Source organism: Antechinus flavipes, chromosome 3 (assembly GCF_016432865.1).
Source record: "Antechinus flavipes isolate AdamAnt ecotype Samford, QLD, Australia chromosome 3, AdamAnt_v2, whole genome shotgun sequence".
NCBI lineage: Eukaryota > Metazoa > Chordata > Mammalia > Dasyuromorphia > Dasyuridae > Antechinus > Antechinus flavipes.
Window position 1 is genome coordinate 387,495,277 of NC_067400.1, and position 18,161 is coordinate 387,513,437.

The 18,161-nt window shown below is 36.6% G+C and overlaps 1 protein-coding gene across 1 annotated transcript in view; it reads left to right on the forward strand.

Annotated features, from left to right (window-relative positions):
* The first annotated feature begins 207 nt into the window (after nucleotides 1-207).
* Nucleotides 208-18,161, forward strand: part of STK17B (serine/threonine kinase 17b) — a 37,079-nt gene continuing 19,125 nt past the window's right edge. Inside the window, exons 1-2 of the mRNA XM_051985972.1 lie at nucleotides 208-417; nucleotides 16,378-16,541. Of these exons, the coding sequence (XP_051841932.1) occupies nucleotides 16,420-16,541 (122 nt within the window). The 5' untranslated portion in view covers nucleotides 208-417; nucleotides 16,378-16,419. The remainder of the gene's footprint in view (nucleotides 418-16,377; nucleotides 16,542-18,161) is intronic.

Consider the following 18,161-nt stretch of genomic DNA (forward strand, 5'->3'; position numbering starts at 1 on the left):
CGCCCGCCACGAGACACCCCAGGACAGCTTGGGACAGGGCTGCACCCTAGTTTTCCGCCAGCCAGCTCTCCCAATACCTCCCCAGTCACGTGTCAGCTCCGCCCCTGAACTTGACTCTGATTGGTTCGCTGGGACGGAGGGGGCGGAGTCCCCGGAGCTGGGCTGCCGGACGACGCGGCTGCGAGTTTTCAAACCTCAACTGTAAGATCTAGTTAGTGTCGCCGCCTTAGCCTCTCCTGCTACTGTTGCTGTCGCCTTCGCAGCCGAAGTAGTCGCCACCAGGAGGGACGGAGGAGACGAGTCCCTGGTCCTGGCCTCCTTCAGAACTTGAGGATTCTAGGTCTCCCCAGCGCCCCTGTTTTGGTCCGGGACCTGGGCATCCCCCCGCGAGGGGGCAGGGTGTGTGGGAAGCTGCCGGTGAGTGTGTGAGGAAGGGAGGGTCCCTTTTCTATGCTCTTGCCCACCCTCCACGCCGCCCAGTCCCAGGACCACGGGATCCCACGGGCTGGGGGGATTCGCCTCCATCGTATCTCCCGGCTGGCCCGGGGCAAGGCGGCAGCTTCTCCAAAGAGTCTGAAGAGTCTTAGGGACTGAACACAGGTGGTGTGGTGTAAGCTGAAGCTACTTGGGGTCAAGTTCAAGTCCTTAGTGCTTTGGCGGAGGTTTTGGGGTGGGCTAAGTGTTAAATTTTCTGTGGGAGCTTTTACACCTCCAAAACGGGCAAACACTACAAGTCAGAACTTGATTGATTGTTTTGTTTATTGTGTAGGCTTAAGAAAGTGACTGAGAAAATGTTAATACAGATTAAATTTAAAAGTGTACTCTGGATAAGTCCCCAATCCTTTTCGGGTCGTTAAATTTCTACTTGCACATCTCTAGAAAAGAATTTGACAGAATCGAAGGATTGATTCACTTTTTGGATTTTTTTCCCCACTACATCCTGTCCATTCCCTTATTTCTTTTCCCAAACCCTGAGCTTCCAGTCTAACCTCCTAGCTTCGTATCTCAACCCGGGAGGAGGGGATTATTTGGGGGGGTGGGAAGGGGAAGGGGGCGGGAAAAGTAGAGTTGTTAAAGTGGGAAACTTTTTGTCCCGTGTGTCATCCTTCCATTCCTGAAGTTCTCAGATTAGATTAAAGTTAGGAGAGAAGCTCACTTCTGCTTGTCATGTGTTTATTAGCGTCTGTGTTTTCATGTCTGTTTACTTATAATGCAGTGTTTTTCTTCACGTTATGAATGTGCAGATTGAGACGTTACAAGGTGACGGGACCAGCTTTTCATTTAATGAAAGTTTACTCCCCCTTTTGCTTACCCTGTTGGAGGTTTCTCAGACCTCAGTTAACTGTGTTTGTTTTCTCTCATTCTTGTTTAGTCAGGATCTCTGGGTTTGCTTTCCTCAAACTTCTCCATAAGAAGTTTAAAAAAAACTTTAAAAAAATTCTAACTTTTACAAGTAAGGATATACAAAAATGTACTTTTTTTTGGTCACTCATTTTAGGCAGATACCTCACATTTGAATCATTCAAGGTAAAATTTTAAAACAATTAAAATACATGCTTGTTGGCAGCGGTGATAGTCTTAGTTTTTTTTTTTTTTTTTCCCATAAATAGTGGGAGAGAGGCAGCAGTTTGTATATTGGGGTACAGTAAGGAAATCAGCTTCTTCCAGTGTATCTAAAGGCAAAATGTTTTAAGTAAATTTCAATAAAGATAGCCAAAAAAAAAAAAAAAATCCCAAAGCAGAACCCAGAGGAGTGTGACACATTTATTGTTTTCTTTATCAAGTAATGAGATATACTTAATGCTAATGAAATTTTAGAGTTTGTAAGGATCCTTCCTAGTGTGGTGGATAGAGCCCTGCAACTGGAAGAAGAGGCATGGGTTGATAACTAGACTCTTGTTACCCACCACTTAGGTGACTTTTACTTCTCTGGCTCTTTCTTCATCTGTAAAATGAAGGGCTTAGACCTAGGTGACTTTGAAGGTCCCTTTCCAGCAGAAACTGATTTTTTGATAGCTATTCGTCGACACTATTAAGCTGTCATATCTTTGCAAATATATATTTTTACTGTGATTCCTTGTATTAAAAGAAATATTGGACAAAGTGGAAAGTGAATGAACATTTATAAAAACATTCAAAGCCCTTCTAAAATTTGTCATTAAACTTCTAAGTCCAAAAGCATTATTTTGTTAAAGCTAATATCAGTAAATTTACTTTTTTATTGAAAACTATGAAAAAGTATTTTAACAAATAACCTCCTGTTAGGTGTAGCATTTAAGGCTTATTTATTCATTTTTTAAGTTTTAAAATATTTCTTGGATTATAAGTGTTAAAATATATCTGTAGAATTGCCTTTCTCCTTAGGAAATAATTAGTCTCCAATTTCCTCTCTCTCTTGCTGGTAGTTAGTTGAATTTTGATGGGCCTTTAAAAAAAAAAAGTGTGTGTGTGTGTGTGTGTGTGTGTGTGTGTGTGTGTGTGTGTGTGTATTTAGGTGCTAATATCTTAATTATTCACATTTACTTTGCATTCTTACCTTTTAAAAACTTCCTTCATATTTCTCAGCCGGTATTTTTTCATTTTGTAAAATATGGGCCTAAAAAGTTCAAGACAACCTAAGAAATAATGGGAAAAAGAAGCCTTCAGATGTTATGCATAAATTTATTTTTAAAAATACTATTTTTAAAATTTAGAAACATTAATTTGGGGGAAGATCTGAATTTTATTTTTGTGTGATGACTAAATAGTGAATTAAAATGGTTCCGTTAAGACAGCATCAGTTTTGAGGAAACTCTAGATTTGACTCATTGACCAACCAGTATGCCAGATAGTATAAAAATCTTAAGTCTGCTGCTCTGTGGCAATAGACAATTTACATTCAGAAAATTTATGATTAATCTTGTACCAGCAATGTTTTACCAGTTATATGAAATGAATAATTGTTAAAAGGTTCAAACAATAGAACTGCATTATTCCAGTACTATGCATTTCCTTAACCAAATCTTTCTATTCCTGTCTCAAACTGTACAAGCAAGAAAACTAGTGGCTAACATTCCCTTAATTTTGAGCTAAACTGCCACATATTAAAACTTTAGCATTTTTTTTTTTTTTGTAGGATGTGTGCCTTATATCTTGACTTGACAGGAATTTTCAGATTCAAGGATATTTAAAAAGTGTTTCAGTGCATTTAGGGCTATGTTTTAAGTCAACATTGTTGACAAAATGTTACTACCTTGTAGACCATATGTGTGAAATTTTCCTGTTGCCTGAGTTTTCAACAAGTGTTTACACTTACCTTGATAAACTGATAGTTTAATTTCACTTCCTTTATTAACTAATAATGTAATGTACTGTAGTTAAATGTTATTGTCAAGATGATAGTAATGTACTGTGGTTAAATGATATTAATGTCAAGATGATCTTAACCACCCAAAGTTTAAAAACATTAATTGAATAATTATGTATTTAATTGTTTTTCATCTTTTAGTCAAAACAGATATTAAGTGAGCAGTTGTTAATTGAAGGAGGAATTGCACCAATCTATGATTTTTCAGATTTTTTTTGTAAACTCTAGTATGCCAGTTCTATCTACTGATATAGATCTGTAATTCATTTTAGTCTTAGAAAATTATTCCATGCACCAAGAGGTTAAATAATTTTCTCTAACTCACATAGTATGTAGCAATAAATCAACAAACATACTTTATCAATCAATAAACATTTATTAAGTGCCTGATAGCGATTAGGGATATAGAAGATAGTCTCTGCCCTCGAGGAGATTACTGTCTAATGTGGAGACTGTTCTCTAGCAGGTATATACAAAGCAAACTATATTCAAGATAAATAATTTAAAGATTGAAAATACTGGAATTAAGAGGGGTTAGAGAAGGCTTTAATGTACTAGACTGGGCATTTTTTCACCTAAGGAGCTATCAGGTGCAGCACTTCCACACATGCTTCTTAACTAGGATTTTGATAAATATTGAAGATTTCTTTGTATCTTTGACTAAATATCTCTCAGCTGTTTTCTAATCACAGCATCAATTTAATAATCAGACTATAGATATTTCCTCATTTTTAATGTAATATTTTTATTTCATTGCTGTCCAATTCTTCCTTCACTCCACCCCCCCTCCCATATAGTAATATAATATTGCAATGTTTTTTTTTCCAACACAGTAATATGGTATTATCTTCTTTAATGCAGAAATTAATGGACTTAAATGTATAATGTATAGTATTATGCTTGTAGTTTTTAATAAGAATAACTTATTGTCTATAGCGGAGATCTGATTTTTCATAACACTTTGTATTTCTTGGCCTTTATGCATTCTTCAGCCTTTGTCCATCCTGATTGACAATTACAGTGCTGTTTCTTGTAGGAAAAGAATAGGAAGAAAACACAGTGGTTCACTTTCTTGGCAAAGAGTTCAAGGCTGAGGCTGGTTCTGGGGACTTCAGCCCTGAGGCAGTTAACTATCAAAATAGTTGAGCTGTAGTCATTTAAATGAAGTGTTCCTGTATTTGTCAATGGAACTAGATCTGTTTATGCTTCTCTCAGTGTAGGCATTTTAAAAACTAGGTCAAAAATGCTCAAATGGCATTGCAATACAGCCTTTTCTTTATGAGAATCTAGAAGTAAAAAATCACCTAAGCTTATATTTTCTTCTCTCTCTTCGTAGGTTCAATGCCAATGAGCTCTCTTTCCAATATCTCCTTCCTTTTCCTCATCCTAAATCTTTGTGCGTGTTGTCTGATCACCTCTCCTATATGTGATTGGACAGAGATTTCAGAAATAACTCCTTTACTCTTGTCAAGGGCTAGCAGTTCTCCAGTCTGCATTGTTTGCCCCAAAACTAGATTTTTCAGGGGATCCCTCCTTCCTATTTATGTCTATTTAAAAAAAAGGCAGTAGTATTCAAATGCTGTTCCTTTGCAGTGCTATGACTCCAGATAATGGTCTCTTTTGCTTTTTATACTGTTCACATTGGGACTAGCAAACTAGCAAAAGTACATAGTAGCCCCTCAATAGGTGAACAATCCTATTATTGCAGAAAGAGAATTGAAGTTTAGACTCAGAAGTTTGGGAGTTTAATTTCAACATTAGTGGTAGTATGACCATGGACAGGATGCTTTAGCTCTGAGCCTTAGTTTCTCCAGCTGTAAAAGGAGAATAATAGTACTTAAACCTTCTTTCTTTATAGGGCAAGGGAAACAGTAAATCTTACAGGGCTTTTGAGAAATGGTAAATAGTCGTTATTGATGGCCTAACTTGAGTAGGCATTATATGCGTCATAGTGCTATGTAGAGAAATGGAGATCTCCTGATAAGATTGTAAAATAGCCCTTACTTTATTTAACGGAGTCTTAAATTATCAGATAATATCTTACTTAGTACAATACTACTTTAGCTTTTTGATTTGGACTCTTGGGACTTTTCAGCATGTGGGTGGGGGTGGAGGTGGGGGGAGCTATAACTATAGCTGCTTGTCATACTTAATACACATTTCAATTCCTGATCACCTAACCTCAAACTTAGAATGTATAAATAGTAATCTAGATGAGAACCAGGTCATATTATTATTGCTGGAAGTCTTGGACATAAAAATTTTATCCTGCCTTTTTTTTTTCTTTTTTAATGGATGAGTAATATGGAGAATTGATTAAAAGAAGAGAATAAAGAATGAAATAGTAAAGTAGGAGGAAAATCAATTTTTTTTAGTTCGTCAGTTGTTGCTTCTTACCATGTGCTTTGGGCCTTTTAAATATTTAGCCACAAAATATAAGTTATAGCCTGTGTTAGGCATAATTCTTACCCAAGCATTGCTCCAGAGATTTCAACTCAAAAAGCATTTTTATTAAGTACCTACTGATCCTAAGTTTTTTTTAATAACTTTTTATTTAGAAGTTATATGCATGGATAATTTTATAGCATTGACAATTGCCAAACTTTTTGTCCCAATTTTTCTCCTCCTTCCCTCACCCCCTCCTCCAGATGGCATGTTAACCAATACATGTTAAATATGTTAAAGTGTAAATTAAATACAAAATAAGTATCCATGTCCAAACAGTTATTTTGCTGTACAGAAAGAATCAGACTCTGAAATAGTGTACAATTAGTCTGTGAAGGAAATCAAAAATGCAGGTGGACAAAAATAGAGGGATTGGGAATTCTATGTAGTGGTTCTTAGTCATCTCCTAGAGTTCTTTCACTGGGTGTACCTGGTTCAATTCATTCCTGCTCCATTGGAACTGATTTAGTTCATCTCATTGCTGAAGATGATCAGGTCCATCAGAATTGATCATCATATAGTATTGTTGTTGAAGTATATAATGATCTCCTGGTCCTGCTTGTTTCACTCAGCATCAGCTCATGTAAATCTCTCCAGGCCTTTCTGAAATCATCCTGTTGGTCATTTCTTATCGAACAATAATATTCCATAATATTCACATACCACAATTTATTCAGCCATTCTCCAATTGATGAGCATCTACTCAGTTTTCAATTTCTGGCCACTACAAAGAGGGCTGCCACAAACATTCTTGCACATACAGGATCCTTTCCCTTCTTTAAAATCTCTTTGGGATATAAGCCCAGTAGTAACACTGCTGGATCAAAGGGCATGCACAGTTTGATAACTTTTTGAGCATAGTTCCAAATTGTTCTCCAGAATGGCTGGATATATTTACAATTCCACCAACAATGTATTAGTCAGACTCTAAATTTGAAAAGGCATACACTCAAAGAACTTAAATTTTACTGGGCAAGGGATGAATATGGAGGGGGGACAATCTTCGGAGAAAAAAGAGAGACCTGCTTGAATGGAGCTAGGGATACCAAGAAGCAGAAGTGAGGAGAAGAGCATATTCCAGGTATGGGAGATGAAAGGGAGGTAGGGGAAATAGGGATGAGGAACAACTTTTGAAAAGGGTCAAATGTGGGAGGTGGAATTTGGGATTTAGGAAATGTAAGTAAAACAGTTTGACTAATGTAGTGTGTGTAATGAGAGGAATAATGTAAACTGAGTAAATATGAAACAATAGAATGAAGGCAGATTGTGAAGGGCTTGAAATCTCAAATGGCAGGTTTTGGCCTTTTTTTTTAACCTCAAGGAACTAGGAAGCCATTGAGCTTTTAAAGTGGAGTGGTAACATGATCAGGCCTGATTTATTTGTTTTAGGAATATTAATTCATTGTGTGAATACTGGATTGGAGAAGAGAAAGACATGAGGCAGGGAGACGAATTAGTAGGCTATTACAATAGTCCAAGTTATTAAAAACCATTAGATTTGTTAGCTCTGACTTCACGTGGACAATGACAAATGGGAGCTAGGTAGTATACCTCTACGAATGGGTCACTTTCCACATAAAACTCCTGATAGAAACACAGTGTCCATCAATACCATCTTTATGGGACGGTACCTAGTGTAGTACTATAATTAAGTTCAGATAAATCTGGTGATATATTTTTCTTTACTGTAGCTTTTCAAAATATTTACCAATTAATAATATATAACTTTTACTAACATGTGTTTGTCTTTAGTATAATGAAGAAGGCAGCCAAGGCAGCAATTTTTTATCAGATGTGGGGAAGATAAATCTGAAATTCTTTTGAGTATTTAGGACTTCCTTATTCCGACTTTTTAAGGTTCTAAATATGATGTGACATTTTAGGCTTATAAGATTAACAATTCCCCTCCTCCATCCCTGCCAGTCCTCAAATATATATGTGTTAAAGATATATCCGTGTTTGTTTTGGAATGAAGAGAACACATTTATTTTCCAAATAGTACTCTATAATTGTACAGATGCTATTCTTAGAAACATAGTTCTAGAGCTGAAAGCAGTGATTGCTGGTAAATGTTTAACATCCAGCTTGAGGAAGGAGTAACAATGTTTGCTTTACACACTTTTTAAAGTTTAATCTGTGCTATTAACATTTTCTCCATTGCTTTCTTAAGTCTGGACAATCAACAGAATGATAAACCAAACCCTGATTTGTAGTATTTGCTGATTGCTGAGTCATAAATGCTTAAACTGAAGATTTAACTTTCAGCTCTCTCTGGAGACAGTTTGAGCTGGCCCCAGCACACTCATGGCTAGAAGAGACTTTGAAGATATTTTATATAATTCAATTCCCTTATTTTACAAATAAGAAACTGAGTCCCAAAAAATAAGAGTGACTTGCTAAAATCACTCAAATAGTAAATGATGGAGCTGGGATGTTATGTTCTGACTCTTGAGTTCAATATTATTTTCTCTACATTGCTTTATCTGAATTTATGCTTATAATCTGCCAATCTGTATGTAAAGTATACCATAAGATTGCTCCTATTGCCCTAGTTTTCATATCTAGGCAAATAATATATAGCAGAAGGGGAAGGATAACCAGTGAGTAGGAACAGGGCATATCCCCAGTGCTTCAGCTTAAAAGAAGTATCCTTCCTTAAATTGTTTCCCAGGGTGATGGTATAGGAGGAGCTCAGCATGAATAAAGAGAGACTTCTGTTCTAGGTTACTCTTACTCAGAATATCACTAAAACTTTTCCCCTGTGGGTCCAGAGATAGTTTCATTTGGTCTGTGGCCTGGTTTATAAAAGGATATTACTTCTTAGTGTCATTTTGGACATTGTCAGTGGAAGACGACAAATACATTTCATTTGTATTACCATTGCCAAAATAGCATGGAGGTGAGGTGGGATAGGAGAAGCAGAGTGTGTGGTGATGTGTAGGTAGTTGAGATATGTCGGGTCAAAAAAGAATGATGACTATGTTTGTTGGATAATTAGACTAACCACAAGCAAGTGAATACCACTAGGTCAGGGGTTTTTAATCTTGTGTGTCATGAGCCCCTTTTGCTGTCTTCTAAAGCCTTTGCATTCCTTAGAACATGTTTTTAAATGCATAATAAAATAGGTTAACAAAGGAAACCAAATTATTTCCTAATACAATTTGAAAATTAAAAAAAAAATTAGCAGACCTCTATTTAAGAACTTTTTCACTAATGGTTTCACTTGTATCCAGGTTGAGAGTCCAAACCAGGGAAGCCTCAGGGACTTGGGAAAGTCTGCTTGACTAAACTTTCTAAATTTTCCAGATGATAATGCATCTGTGTCTTGTCCCCAATGCACACACCAAAAGTGAAGCTGTATCTTGTCTATGTCTTCCCTTCTTTGGGTTTCTGATAAAGTTGAATCTGTGGTGATAAGGTCATTTAGAGAGAGAGAGAGTTTTCACTATATTTTGGATAAGATAATCTGAAAATTCCATCACCCTATAGGTATTTGAAGTCCACATTTAATAATTCTTTAAGTAGTATGGATGTGCTCTTTCTTTACCTGGTGAAAATGGTTCACTGCTTACGGAAAATAGCTGCGGTAGTTTTAAGTAGTGACAACTTAGTTCAACAAGAGTTGGCCAAATCATATAATTTTGGCAGCTCCTTCACTGCTGAAAACTGTGTCAGGCCTCATGCCTATCCCTAAATTACACTTGGTGCAGGACATGTTTTAAGGAGCAGCTGGAGTACACACTGGTTTTACTTGACCAGTTTGAAGTCCTTTTTGAAAACTCAGTTCTGCATCTTCTTAATACTTCAAGTAATTTTGCAGTGAGGAAAGTAGGAAGAACTGAATGATTAAGCAATTCCTCCATGAAAAAAGGAAGTCAGTTGTTAATAGATATAGCTGCTTAAAGACCAGGTTCTTAGCCATGTTTGAATACTCACATTGGAATCATAATGTTAAGAAAATGACTCAGAAGCTCATTGCTATTAGTCCATGAACCATGTGGGACCACAAAGGTATATTTGGATTAAGATATTTAGGAAAGAGTTAAGTGAAGAATTAAAGAATTGGTGCTTGTAGATCTGATTGAGTAAATATCTCAAATTTTAATTCAGCATTTGGTTGAACAAGAGAATGGTCTTGTGCTTGGAAACACAGAAGAATAGTAGAAGATAAAAGAGAACTGGATCTGTTCAGCTGGAAGCAAATGGAGATTCCTGGTTCATCATAAACTTTAACTTTGATGTCCTTGGCCACTGGACTGAACAGAGAAAACAAGGAACTTTCCATTTAGAGAAAGTTCTCTGGGAATTTTACTAATATTTATTAAATGCTTAATAATTATAAATTAGGTAATAGTTTCTGATTAGAGGAGTCAAGTCTGACAAGACGAGCAACAGGAACAGAGGGGGATGACACTTAGGAATTGCTTGATTTGGGGTATTTTGATCAAGAATAGGGATTAGCTCCTCCACATATGTCTAGACCAGAAAAAAGAGAGAATTGATATCCCAGGGGTACTGTTGGCATGATATGAGACTTTTGCTGGTAGAGAAGTCAGAAGGTTTTATGGGACACTTCATTCTGAAGAATATAAACATAACTATTCAAAGTGGTATCTAGGCTGTAGTCACTGAGATGATCCCAGCATTGGTTGGAATTTAGACTAGTGTGATTGTTTTTTTTTCTAAGCAAGAACTGTCTTTCCTTGTTAAGAGATAGTAAAGGCTTCCACTTCAGCAATTGTCACTTTTTTTGGGGGGGAGGCCTGAGGCAATCAGGGTTAAGTGACTTGCCCAGGGTCACACAACTTGGAAGTGTTAAGTGTTTGAGACTGGATTTGAACTCAGATCCTCCTGACTTCAGGGCTGGTGCTCTATCCACTGTGCCACCTAGCTATCCCAATTGTTACACTTCTTAAATGGAGATTGGAAGGAATTCACACTGAAAAGACAAGCCTTGTGAGGGATCTTTCACAGCAATACATGGACTAGTTCCTCTATACTGTGCTTATAATTGTCCCTTAGACTTCAAATTTGGTTCATTCTTTCTGGTAGGATTTAGTGTTAAGTGATCAGGAAACATAGACAACTGTTAGAATATTGTTAAGTTGTGTATGATGCTTTGTGACCTCATTTGGGGTTTTCTTGGCAAAGATATCAGAGTGGTTTGCCATTTCCTTCTCTGGCACATTTTACAAGTGAGGAAACTGAAGCAAATAGTGTTTAATGTCTTGTCTAGGATCATACAACTAAAAAATGTCTGAGATCAGGTTTGAATTCAGAAAAAGACTTTTTGACTCCAGGTTTAGTATTCTACACTGCATAACCCAACAGTGAGAATAAATGCAAACAAAGGTTAAGTATTCAACTTCTGGTTGTTAATACATATCTTCACCCCCCACCTCCAGAAGAGAAGTGTCCCTCTACCAGTTTACTAATAACTAAATTAATTTCCCCATTTGTAGGTGCTCTTTTCCCAATGATTGTGGGTATTTTGATTAGAATTCAAGTAGTGGACATTTATACCATCTGAACCTATGAAGGGGCATATCATCTTAAAATTAAGAGTCAGGGAGTAGTGAAAGAACTTTTTGAATGGGGTTTTGCATTATGAACACCTGCTTAAGTTCTTCTGCTTATCTGATTCACATGAGCGCTTCTGCTCAATGAATATACATCACCCTTTGGATACCATTTTCTCTTAGCCTGGCCAGAAGATCATTAGGCAGGTTTAAAAAGGATTCACTGATATATTTGGATTCCCCTTGGCTCATACTGGAAAAACAAAGAAGTATGTCTTTAACTTGATCCAGTTAACCATTGCAGGATAGATTCGAAATGACCAGACTATTATCTTCCAGCAAGAGACAGTTTCAGAACTTCTATAGACAGTACATTTCATGGTTTTCAGGACTGACGATATCCTTCACATGAATTTAGGGATAGAAATTTTTAGAGTAGCAACAAGGGCAGTGCTGTTTATTAGAAAAAGAGGTTCAGAGCCAGCTGCTGAACATCTTCTGAACAAATATTATTCACAGTTGCTGATTTTGGTGGCTTGAAATTGATATTTTTAAAAAAAATTGTGTCTGATTCTTCATGACCCCATGGATCATAATACACCAGACAGACCTTTCTATCCTCCACTATCTCTTGAAATCTATCCAAGTTGATGTTCATTGTTTCCATGACACTATACATCCATCTCCTCCTCTGCCATTTCCTTTTCCCTTTGCCTTCAATCTTTTCCAACATCAAGGTCTTTTCTAATGAGTCCTGTCTTCTCATTAAATGGATTTAAAAAAAATTAAGTTTTAACTTCAGTATTTGACTTTTCAGTGAGTAGCCTGAATTAATTTCTTTAAATATTGACTCATTTGGTCTCTTTGCTGTCCAAAGGCTTTTCAGAAGTCTTCCCTAGCACCGCAGTTTAAAAGCATCTGTTCTATAGTGCTCAGCTATCTTTATACTTTCAGTTCTCACAGTGAGTGCTACTGGAAGAACTATAGCTTTGACTATGCAGATCTTGCCACCAACAGGGTGATGTCTCTGCTTTTTAGTAAGCCATTCAGATTTGCCAGTTTTTCTGGCAATGATTTTTCATCTGAAAAATATGAAATCTGACACTGTTTGCATTTCTTCTCCCTCTTTTTGCCACAGAGTGATGGGACCAGTTGCCAAGAATTAGGTTTTTTGATGTTAAATTTCAAATCAGCTTTTACACTTTATTCTTTTACCCACATCAAGTTGGTTGTTAATTCTTCTTGCTGGGGTAGAGCCATGGTGGCAGAGTAAAGGCAGGAAGTCACCTAACTTCTCTCCCAAACAAATTTTAGAGGGTCAGAACATCCAAAAAGACAGAGTAGAACATTTTCTAGCTAAAGCAACTTAGAAGATTAGCAGAAAAGGTCTGTGACAGCAGGGTGGGAGAATGCAGCTTGCAGTCCCATTTCAGGCTACACTACCCCTCCTCTGGCCCCATGCCAGCAAAGCAGGGACCTCTGTAACAGTGGCAGTACTGGTGGTTTCTGTCTTAGCCCAGAAATACCAAAGATAACTTGGAGGATCAGCAGAAAAGGTCTGTGGAACTAGGGTGGAAGCCCAGCACTGAATCCCAGAAGCAGCACAACCCTGGCCCAGGGACAGCAAAGCAAGGACCTCAGAATTTTTCACTTTCTTCCACTGGAGTGCATATCTGAGATTATTGATATTTCTCCAGGCAACCTTCATTCTGACTTTTGATTTATCTAGCCTGGCATTTCTTGTGATTTATTCTGCATAGAAATTAAAATGGCCACATACTGGCTTGTTCTCCTTTTCTGATCTTAAGCCAATCAGTTGTTCATGTTTGGTTTTAACTTACTTTTTGACCTTCATTTACATTGAGATCAACTGGGAACTGCTAATTAAGCACCAGATCCCTCTCTTCTATTGGTCCACAAAACATTTATCTTCTTCAAAGAGATCAAGATCTTATCTAGATATAATGCCCAGTGGCAGTTTCTGGTTTTCCCCTCCAAATGATTAATGTGCCCAGAGTGAGAAAAACTTTAGCTGACATCCTGTCTTAAAATGAGTAAAAGGAGGACCAGACCTGCCCTCTCCTATATATGGGCAATACCAGTGAGCAAGTGTGGGTGGCCTCAGCTGTGGGTCTTCTGGAGTTACTTTTTAGTGAAGTCACTGTTAAAAGATCTTACACTTGTTCGAACTGGTGCAAAGTGAGCAGAATCAGAGATATTACGACAGTAATAATATTGTAAAGAACAATCAGCCCAGTGACCATTCAAGAGGACTCATGATGAAACATGTTGCCCACATGTATAGATTAAAGCAAATTTTTTGACATGGCAAATGTAAGAATTTGTTTTGCTTGACTATTTGGGGAACATTTTGTTTTTCTTTGTTAATGGTGGAGAGGGAAAGAATGGGGATTTGAAAATATAATAAAATATTTTTTTAAAAAAAGAAAAGGTATTGCAGGCTCGTGTTAGGTTGATAGAGAGAGAGAGAGAAAGAGAAAGGGAGGGAGGGACAGACAGACAGACAGATGAGAGCCCAAAATTAAAGTTTTCAGTGCAGCCATTTTTTATAATTTGACTTTAGTGAGCAAGACACTTTGCCTCTCTGAGCTTGTTTCCTCATCAGTAAAATGAAAGAGTTGGATTTAATGACCTTTAAAGACTGATAGGAATAGAATCCTGTTAGCAAAATGGCTGGCAAAAATAACAGGGATCTTAGTAATGGATCAGCATAGGTTATAGCATATTTATTTCACCTTTACTAGCATTTGGGAGTAGTATTTGGCTAAAGTTTTCAAAGAAAAGAAAGGACTATGACTGCCATCTGTAGGTAATAGAATACCACAATAGAATAGAATGCCCTCAAGGCAGAGTTGGTTGAGAATCAGGTGCCAACTACTCTGGAAGGAATGAGTGTGCCTTATTTCTGGAGCATTGGTATTCAGAGAAACTAGAAAAGCACCCCAAGATGTGCTGTTTGTTTGGTTTTTTTCCTTTTCCTATGCCTTATTATACATCGTGGCAGGAGTTGCTATTACAAAGTTGCTATTACCATTGGAGACAATGGTAAATAAATTGCTATTGCTTGTCCTTCCTTCTCACAAAGGACCTTGGCATCAGTGAGATGTTGTCATAACATGCACATGAGTTGGATTTCAGAGAGGGAGGATGAAGACAGTAGGATGGAGTCTGAGTTGACATCATTCACAGACTAATATAGATTTCTGATATAGTGGTAGTCAGAAAATTTTTTGTCATATTACAGACACTTTGAGAACTCAAGATATATTTGCCCCAGACACCCCTAAAGGAAGAGGAGGAGGGTCTGAGGAGTTGTGGTAATTTCTGAGAAATGAAAAAAAACTGTAAATGTAACACATCCAGTGTACTGAATTCCATGCTATAATCAATAAGCATTTCTTAATCACCCATCAATGTCAGGCACTATGCCTGTAGGCACTAACAATACAAAGACCAAAAATTAAGTAATTCTTGCTCTCAAGGAACTTGTATTCTCTAAGGGGAAACATATAAAGAAGAATATCAACTTACCAGATGCTACTTAATAGTTAAGAAGGGAAGACAGTAACAGATGAAGACTCTGTAGAAGATAGTGCATAGAGGCAATTCGATGGTATAAGAGTAACAGGAGGATCTGAGTTCAAATCTAGCCTCAGACACTTAATACTTCCTAGCTGTATGACCTTGGGCAAGTCACTTAATCCCATTTGCCTCAGCAAAAAACAATAATAAGAAAAGATAGTGCATAAAGTACAACTTCATGTAAATTTTAAAAAAATTATACTTATATACAAAATGAAAAAAAAACAAAACCCATTGCTACGTACATAGCAAATCATGAGAGGATTTAATACAAAACAACGATTTCCATTTCAAGAAAACCTATATAATAAAAACTACACATTATTTTCAAAGCTAGCCAGCTTTTCTTTGCTTGTTCGTTTTCTTTTGTTCTCTGCCAAACACTTTTTACTTTATTTTTTTTCCCCATCCATGAAGTACATATTGAATGAAGTTTTTGAAGGGACTCCATGAAGTAGAATTGAAGACAGAACATTCAGAAATGCATTCCATGTGTGAGGAATAGAGCAAAGGCTGATTTGTTAGGGTCCATAGAGATTGTGGGGAAGTGGAAGTGTTATCAGTGAGGCTGGAAAGACATGTTAGAGCCACACTGTAAAGGGCTTCAAAAAACAGAGTAATTTATATTTTATTCTAGGGGTTATAGGGATACATGGGAATTTATTGAGTGAAGAAGTGGCCAAGTCAGGTCCGAGCTCAAGGAAAATGGCTAGCAGCTATGGATAGGATGGAAAGGAGTGGGGAAGAGTCCAGGAAAGCCAGAAAGCATGTCTGCTGTATTAATCTAGGTGATAGTGATGGCCTGAGCTAGTGAGAAGGACTTAAGCAGCAGAAGTCATATAAGTTAAGTTTCTTCCTATAAGTTAATTCAATAATTTAAAAGTAGTGGGATCTACTAGTGAATGCAACACATACAATGTGTGGTTGCATATATCAAAAAAATGACCTCTTGCCATTTAATTTTCATTTCTATCTTTCCTCAGGTTGAAACATGAAGCTCAGTGTTGTTTAGTTTATATTAGAGTTCTAGCATCATAGTGAGTTGAAAGAGGAAAATTTAGTGGCATAGCAGAAAGTACTGGGTCTGGGTTCAGAAGGCCTGGGTTCATATAACAGCTCAATTACTGCTTATGAGACCCTGAACAATTCACTTAATCTTACTGTACTTTAGTTTCCTCCTGTGTAGAGTGAGAGGGTTGGGTGAATTAAGATAGGTAGAAGGATTTTAAAGAATTTTATTTAGCTATGTTCTGAAAATGAATAAAGCTAATTGAGTTTATAAGTATACTTAAAAAATGGGCTGAAAAGGTGATAGCTCATACTATCTGTCTCTTCATTTTTTTCCTCTCTTATCTTATGACTATATTTGGGACTATACAATATAATTCATATCCTGTTTCTGTGAGATAGCATCATGTATTCTAATTACATTTAAATTAGCATGTTCTATATTTTTTTTTACAGGTGAAAATCAGCAACTAGAGAAGAATATCTTTCTATTCAATTATGTCTAGAAGAAGATTTGATTGCCGGAGTCTCTCAGGCATGCTGTCTACAGCTATCCAAACTCCAATAAAAACAGAAAATTTTCACAATTTTTACATGCTCACATCTAAAGAGCTGGGCAGGTAAGGAAACAACTTCATAGGTGCCAGAAAGTAGTATCATTCCGTTAAATAAAATGATGGAATGGGATTGTTTTTCTAATTATTTTTGTTTGGTTTGGTTTGGCTTTTTTTTTTTCCTTTTTAAAAAGGAAATGTTCTAAAAGAACACTCATGAACATTAATTGTTGTGGTGAATTATAGAATTTGTTTTTCTGATTTGCTGTGAAGGATATATCTTCTACAATGCAACTTTTCCCATTTTGGTTTTGCTATGTTGCAGATTGGCATAAAAAATTAAATGGAATTTTTTGGGAAGTTTTGTGGAAACTGCAAAAGACACACAAAGGTCAACAGATGGCACAAAGTTTAGAAACTCAAAAATGCATAAAATATAAATATTATATAATATCAACATTTTTATCTCATAATACCATAATAATTCAGACTTCTTCTCTGGAATGAAGAGATGACCAAAAATCTTTATGTGGATTTCCCAAATCTTGATGGACACTTTGCCTCTAACTCTCACAATGGAGGGGAATAATCATATTCTTAATGACTAAAGTCATGACCTTTGCTGTTTATCTACCTATGCAATAGTATCTCTGAATAGAGTCCTATAATCAGGTTATAGATCCCAAGACAACTGTACATCTTTGAGTCATAAAAAAGTGCAGACAAGGGCATTTAAGGGATACTGTTTGTCTGATATCCCAGGAAGTAGACCTAGTTCATTGTATTTAATTGAAAAAAAGAACATAAAAATGATATTCTTTTATTGCCTAAATATGTTGACAAATATTGACTTATCTTTAGTAGTATGTGAGGACTTGTTTTTGTACATTTTATTTTTTGTTAACTGTAATGGGTAAAGAAGAAGGATCACAGAAAGGAGAAGATTGAGACTAAAATAAACAAGATGATGGTAGCAGATGATAAATAAAGACAGAACTGCTTAGCTCTTTCTTTCTTTTGTTTTCTCATTAAGGAAAATTATTTTTGGTCTGAAAATAGTGGAATAAAATGGCTGATAGGAAATTAAATTCAAGATAAGTAGGAAGAGAATAAAAAAGCAAGTAACTGCCCTTGATAAGTTCAAATCCCCAATCCCAGATGAAGGATATCACAAGAGTTCTGAAAATGTTGGCAAATGTGATTATCAAGTCATAATCTGTGATCTATGAAAGATTGTGGAATTCATAAGAAGGATTGTGGAATGGCAGAACTGCCCACATCACCTTGACATACAACGAATTGGGCTGAGAAGACAGGCCAGCGAGTTGGACTTTGCTTAGTGGAAACATTCCAGTACGTGCCATTAAAGGACTAGTTCCTGAATATCATCTAGAAAGAAAGCACTAAGTATAACATAAGGTGACATCTAGAACAACTTTTGCCAAACTAACATTTCCTTTCTTGTTACCGGACTGGCAGATAATTTTAACAAAGCATTTAAGAAAGCTTTTCATTATACTAATGTTGAAAAGGGTTAGAGAAATGACCCTGAAAAGAATTAGAAACTGGTTGAATAGCAGGATCTAATGAGTAGTCAATTTTTGTCTCTTTCGGAAGAGGTCTCCAGTGGAGTACCCCATAGATTTTTGTTTGGCCTTGTGCTGTTTAACCTGTTTACCAATAAAG